Raw genomic sequence first — 7,500 nt, forward strand, 5'->3', positions numbered from 1 at the left:
TATACAGACCTAGCCTGCGGAGCTGGCGGGATATTTAATAAGAAATAATTAGCACGAGAAGTTTTTGTCAACACTAGTGCCTGCGACGCCTACTATGCCTGACTATGGCGCGTTATTTGCGTTATTTTTTCTGTACAAACTTTCTTAACTCTTTCACTGCTTTTGTCGAGAATACTCGACATAGGATACGTGACTCACAATCTCCGGAACATGCACCTCCACCCCATACAGAAATTTGTTCCTATAGTGGCATGCATGCAATGGGATTGTTTCGTATACCCTAAAGGACAACTAGCGTGACAACTTCTGCCATTTTTGGATGATAGAAAGGTCAATGTCACTCTTGAAAAGAAAGATGAAACACGAAAATCTACAGCATTTGTCTGGCAAGCAAGTAAAAACATAAGGTATGAGAATCAAGTGATTCAAGACATGCTGTTGTAACTCGTTGGCCTTATGCAATGTACCAAACAGATCCAACGAGCTATGCAGCTCTTTGGCTATTGTGCCAAACAAATTTACTATCCAGTCGTAAAGAGCAAATGAGGCCTGCTCTACCGAGAGAAATTAGTGGATTGCCAAGCCATGGCAGAGTAAAAGCTATGGGTAGTGTATACACTTCTGTTCGTGCAAGTTTTTGCTAAAAACGATGAAGCATAGTCGTCAAACTCTACCTCTTTCTTTCTCTCAAGACCAAGTGGTGGAATTTTGTTGAGTCCTGTCACGTATTGAAGAAGTTTATACAAGCCTTCACTCCCTTGGTCTACAAATAAAGGAAAAGCAACAGTCTTTTTATGGCATTGCATGTCTTTTTTTTCAATTACAATTTTTTGTCAGGAAAATGGCACTACATATGGAGCATTTTAAACTACTGTATTTACTTTCATAAAAATGAACTTAGTTCACACTGATTGCCAAATTAATGTTGTAATTCCTGTCAGAATTTTAACAAAACCAGCTAATCAGGCAGATGAATTCTAGCTTACTCATTACTGACAATAATCAACTCTTGTTATTATTATGACAATTGTGTTACGGGAAGTTAAAATATTCTGCAAATACATTAGCATGTTCACTATTTAGAAACATTGCATGACCTAAAATCAGCCAATAACACTGTTGTTGGCACATAAATAAAAAGGGTCACTCGAGAAGTTAGTACGTTTTGTTCGGCCGTTGAGGCAAGGATTTCGACGAAATACCTTACCAAATTGTAATAATTTGTCACGAAAATTGATATATTTTGGACGGAAGCAGCATTAGTTCACGTGCCCTGTAGGGTGGAATGCATGGGTTTCGCACCGCTGGTTAGCTTCTTTTATAGGTACGGGGATGCATGTCGAAAAAGTTGCCACATGAGCTACCAGTTATTTTCAACTAATTTAATGCGAAGTTTTCAACTATGCCTAAGCTCGCCTATCAACTGAAAGTAAACGCATATATGTGAATCAACTGATTATCAATCTTTAAAAAAACGACTCTAAAGCCCCGTTCAAACGGTCATGATAGTTGATGATAGTTGATGATAGTTTCAACTATCATTCACTCTCATTGCCTATCATGTTTGCGATCAAACGGTCCATGATAGTTCATGATAGTTGACGAAATCGCGCAATGTGCTGGCGTAGCTTACTGGTACCTGGTCTCCTACCGCGCGCGAGTGTAAACAAATATGGCGGGGATTTGAATTTCGTGACGGAAATGGCTGTGTATCAGCCGAGAAGAGCAGCTATTGCCACAATAGGTTTTCCAAGTAAGAGGCTTTAAGGGTTAAAAAAGTCTTGAAGCTAAGCAGTTAGGCAAATAAATAAAACATTTGGCCATGAACATGATGCAATTCACTTTGACTTACCTCCAATTTTTTCTTCGCTTTTCCAGTTACATCGAAAAAAATGTTCCACAAACATGGCCGTGCCTCGTACTCATCTATTAGGTTGCATATCAAACTACTACTCCACTTCTCGTTGTCTGTTTTTTTAGCTTTTTTAGCTTTTCTCACTTTCTCGCTTTCAGCGTCACTGTCGTCCGAATATTCGTCCAAATTATTGTTTTGTTGTTCCTCACAGAACGATGGCAAACTTGCGGTAGCCATATTGCATTGAGCCCGCCTTGGTTACCCCCGCTGACCGAAAAACTATCATGCACTATCATCCGCTCGGTCAAACGGAAAAAACTATCATGAACTATCATGTCGAATTTGAACATGTCCAAACTGCATGATAGTTGATGATAGTGAATGATAGCTCGTGTTCAAACGTGCGTGATAGTTGAAACTATCATCAACTATCATGACCGTTTGAACGGGCCTTAATGGAGCAAAGTTTCCCTATGATATTATTCATATTCTTGCGAGTTGCGACACAATTTAAAGTGGTACTATGATCAAAAAATCATTTCCTTTTTTTCTTCAGATTTTCAAAGCGAGTTTGCTTAGCACCTAACTGGCAAAATTTTGAGCTTTGAGTTTTATCCAAAGGCTGTTTATTTTGAGTGTAAGTTTTGGATTTCACGGTCCGCCATTACTCACGTTCAAAACTGGCCGATTGGACCTCAGAAGGTTGGATCTAGAGAAAATGACATCATTTACTCACTAGCTTAAAATTTCAACGTGTAAACACAATTTATTACATATGCAAAACACGGGTTTAAAAGTCTGAAAGACCGAAACTCCCGTGCTGCATATTAATTCGGCCGCGTACACACGCATTGCATTCTTAAACTAGCGAGTCTTTGACGTCATTTTCTCCTCGACCCAGCTCTTTCAAGATTTTAAAGTTAGTAATGGCGGACCAATAAATAAGAAAATTCCAGTTAAAATAAACAGGTGTCTTTTTAAAATCAGAACTTAAAACTTGGGTCAGTTAGTGTTTAGTTAACATAGTTTTGAAATCCAAAGAGAAAAAAGAATTGTTTTTTTGGTCGTAGTACCACTTTAAAGGAATCACGAACTCATTAGTATTGTTTCCGGTAACATAGTTCATTTTCTCTCCCTGATTATTTGATCGTCTAGTCACACCCGCTCACGATTGAGCTATTGATCTAACTAGTTAAATTTGCAAAGGGCTTAATTAACCTTCCACGTGGGTTAAATTTAGAAAGTTCTTCGGTGAAATATATAGTGGAATATTACACGCTATATGTTCATAAAAGCCCCTATCACATGGTGTATACAAGATCGAGGATGAAAAAACTGACACAAAAACAGAACACACAATAATGACACAACTGAAGAGATAAATTATACGACAGTTATTGTAATACTTTTCTTCGTTTATTAGACTAAACGTCAGAAATTTTTACAAAAGATCGTGGGGTGTTTTCGTGTAAATAGTCTGAGTAACAGAAAAATAATAGGTCTAATTTAGGAGGTAGTGTTACACAATAACTATTATTCCCTGTTTCACGGGTCAAGTAAAATCCCTCTATATCATTTACAACAACTGCGCCAAACACAATGTCATTCATTGAAGTAAATATAGTCAATCTCCTATTCAGAGGACGCGATCCTTTAGTACAACAGCAGCTGGCAAGCGGGCTTTGCACACAAAATTGCCTAATGGTCCATTTTATCGGCTCCACCCACAAGGGCACTGCAAAGTTTCCCTAAAACACACCAATAACTCAAAAGTGCTAAGCTTCAACTCCACTAGCTTCTTTGAAAACATGAAAGAGAAAAGGAAAGTTGCTGACAAGCATATGGAATGAGGATATTAAACTGCACATAATTAGAGGGTTAAGCGAGTAATGTGACCGAGTCATGCAGTTCTAGTCAATACCCACATTTCACCCTTGCTTACCACGGAGTCTCGCGTAGCTCAGTGCTTAGAGCATCCGACTAGATCATGGAGGGTCGAGGGTTAAAATCCCCTCTAGGGCTCGGAATTTTCCGAGTTTCCGTTTGATGCACAATTAGCAGGGTTTTCGAAAGTTTTGGAAAGTAGCGGACAAATTTCTGAAAGCAACATACGTGAGCTACCTAGAGGGGTCTGGGGGCATTGCCCCCCCAGGAAATTTTTTAAAATAAAACACTCAGAAACGCTGTTTCCAGTGTTTTTGGCACCCAAGAATCAGTTTGCAAGGCAAGGCTTGGGCTCACTCAAATTCTCTTTAAAAAAAATTATAATCAAAGTACCGGACATGGAGTGGGAAGCGACCGGACGAAACGTCTGGCCTCCGGCCTGAAACGAAAACCCTGTCAGCAGCACAATATGGTTCAATTAGAGAATTGCAAGCGCATTTTACAACTCAAGCTACTTACTGAAAGCCATACTGTAGATTATTCAGAAAATCTTATTGACAAACTTTGATTCGCCAGACACAAGACCGCAAAAACTGCTGCTGAGCCAATTCATCAATATGAAGTATTTTTATGTCCCTTTGCACAATGATTATTTCTGCTTGAATTTGTATAGGTCTTGAGACAACTCGTACAATATTAATAACTGAAAAAGTGTTGACCGTGTTGAACTTTGAAAACAAAATTTCTGTCCTCAAGCCTCGGTATCCACATGCAAATTCTTCTGTCTGATCTCCATTCATTCTCATACCAGCATGCTACTAGTTGGGAGAATTTGCTAAAGATAAAACTTCCCATTAGTCATCATTTTATCAATTCTCCTTGATAAACTTTTCTCTTGATTAAGTATGGATATCGTCAGAAGAAATTTGATGCAGGGCAATCTTTAGACCAAAGTGTTAACACTGTACAGTATGATCTGACTCCACTTGGCTGCTTTTCTTGTTATTGCTTGTTAAATCATTCAATTTGTTGAAATTAAAGTGCCACTACGATGAAAATTTTGCATGCCCTTTTTTCTTTAGATTTTGAAAGTAGACGTACTAAATAGGTATCATGCCAATTTTTATTTCAAAATTCCCACGGAAAGTATGATTATTGTAACGTAGTTTTTCGGTTTTCGCTGTCCGCCATTACTCGAACGGCAAATGACCGTGAGCGAGGAAAAGAGTTGGGTCTAGCTGGATCGCCTGGGGTCTGACGTCATATGCGCAACGCTCAAAATAAACGCGGCTAATTTCCCATGCCGTCTATGAGATGTGAGAGATCGCCGAGTTGCTTTTCGCTGATATTATATACATTACTCCCTTGTCGACTTGTTCGCTTTGTCAAACGCTCACGAAGGGATGCGCGTATGACGTCACGAGCCAAGTCTTGCGTGCAGACCGCTTACAAAATAATGGCAGGCTTCTCCAATGCCGTCCGAGTAATGGCGGACAGATTTTTAGCGGTTTTTGGGTGACTATTTCCCGACTTATCTCGCTTCTATCGTTCCAAATTAAAATGCATTGTATTATTTTGAACATATTGACTTAATTGACGTTGAAAAAATTCGAAAAGAAAACCAATCATTCTCGTCGTAGTGGCACTTTAATGTCGCGCTACCAGAAACCCATAAGAGTTGAAACGTGTAACGCGCGTTCACAGCTTCCGAATATTCAGTGCGAACTGATTGGTTGAATGTTTCAGAGCTAAGTACCATATTTGGAAACCCCTCGCTCTTGTTGTTCCAAATATGGTACTTAGCAAATCGAATATTCAGAAGCTTGTTTCCTAACACACAAGGGACCGTTACACGTTTCAACCCTTATGGGTTTCTGGCGCTACTTATTCAAAATCTTATAAAATTAAGTGACTTATATTAGCAGGTTTGACTATATCATTCCAAAACACAAGTATTGTTTTCTGTTCACTTTAAAGGGAGAAAACGAATTTTGGACTACTATTTCCTGGAGAATATTTGCCAGAAACCATGTTTCCCGATCAAGCAAATAAAGAACGACTATGTGCTCCAGAGCGTGCATAACTCCGTGATCGAGTCTGCGCGCATGGGACAACAGGGAGCACGCCACGTTTTTTTAGACGCGGACGGCAAGCAGAAGTGATCATTCCGCATGCCAGGATAGAAGTGTCGCCCAGGTTTTTAAACTAGACATCCCTGATAGAGAAAAGATACTTAGCAATGTAAATGTCTTTCGATGAAGACAAGTTAAAAGGGAAAACAGCTTACTTCCGGTTGCCGTCTGCATCTTAAAAACGTAGCGTGCTTTACCTCCCCAACACCGCAGAAAAATGCAGGTGCATGCTTCCTTAATATCATGAGGTAGCTCTAAGAAGTCTTCATAATTCTTCTCCAGTTGATCCGTGAGCTTGCTTACAGGAGCATTTCATTTTATTTCACAGTCGCTCTGATCTTGCGAATCTACCTGACGAAGCTTTCATTATTACTGAGGGAGGCGATGGTAGACACTCTACCGACCCGATCCTGCCTGCTGAGGCAGCTACTTATCAGACCAGCAGTTGGAGCCACACTGAAGAAAATGCTGCCGCCTCTGGTGACGGAGGCGCTTGGCAGGCGCCCGAACAGAGCCAACTCATGGGGGCAGTTGCTAACCAAGCCATCGGGTCGAGTGAAGCTGTTGTGGGAAGTGATGTGCAGACTACAGGGTCAAGCCAATCGAATCAACCCAGTGAGACGATTGGTGGACCAAACAACGGGATTTGGCAGAGTGGCTCTGCTGAGAGAGGCGGAGGAATGAGCGACTGGCACCTGGCTGACATGACTGTTGAGCAAGCCACCGGAGGGAACTATCCTGTTATGCGGATTTGCGCACAACAGGTGAGCCCTTATGGCCACGCAGTATCGGACATGCTGCGTGCCCATCAAATCAACGGATTACCTGAAAACCACGAAGAGCAGCCTGTTGCTGAAGAGGGAAATGGATCAAGCATCCACAGAGTAGAACGTGCCCGACAGGCAAGTGAAGGGAGCTACGTTGATAACGCTGGTGGGGTCAGCTATCGCCCGAACGGGACAGTTGCAGGAGAGGATCTGCCCTACCCCATCCCAGAATGTGCGACCACATACTTGCCTGTGCAGGAACAAGGTAGCAGGCTGATTGCGATGCCATGTTTTCAGTCGGTTAGCCATGTAACAACGCCTTGCTCGGTTCCAAATGCAGGAAGGACAGCCCTTTGTGATCAGCAGCTGAGGAATTTTGATTGGCCACCCAACTTGATCTCTTCCACTGGGAACATTGAAAGAGCAATGGAGCATACATGCACCGATGAGGAGATAAGAAATTGGAATCAGAAGCTAACGAGGCAAGTGGCACGAATTAATTATCCTTAGCAAACATGAAGCAATTGAAACTGTTAAATTCATGGTACTACCGAAAATGTAACTGGTTGCCATGTATTAAATTTCTCTTTCCGCACTATGCGTGCAGTTCCACTATACCATATGTTCCATTTTCCTCTGAGTCTCGCCTTGCTTGTCCTAACGTTAGGTAGCGCTGTTAATCTAGCGGATCAGAGTTATCAAAACCAAGTGATTCGTCATCTGGAAAATATCAGCGGATTGCGCTATCTCGTTCTGTTCCGAGCAGCTGGAAAATGGAAATGGAAATGAAATTTGTTTACCCACGGAACACCTTAAGAGCGTTCAGGAGCTCGTCAATATGTGTCCGTGCATTCCAGATCGA

General features: G+C 41.2%; 1 protein-coding gene across 1 annotated transcript in view; it reads left to right on the forward strand.

Annotated features, from left to right (window-relative positions):
- Window positions 1–7,500, forward strand: part of LOC138011023 (uncharacterized) — an 11,486-nt gene that overhangs the window by 1,324 nt on the left and 2,662 nt on the right. The window contains exon 2 of the mRNA XM_068858038.1: window positions 6,200–7,120. Within this exon, the coding sequence (XP_068714139.1) occupies window positions 6,200–7,120 (921 nt within the window). The remainder of the gene's footprint in view (window positions 1–6,199; window positions 7,121–7,500) is intronic.

The sequence above is a fragment of the Montipora foliosa genome, chromosome 7 (genome assembly GCF_036669935.1).
Source record: "Montipora foliosa isolate CH-2021 chromosome 7, ASM3666993v2, whole genome shotgun sequence".
In the NCBI taxonomy this organism is placed as follows: Eukaryota; Metazoa; Cnidaria; class Anthozoa; order Scleractinia; family Acroporidae; genus Montipora; species Montipora foliosa.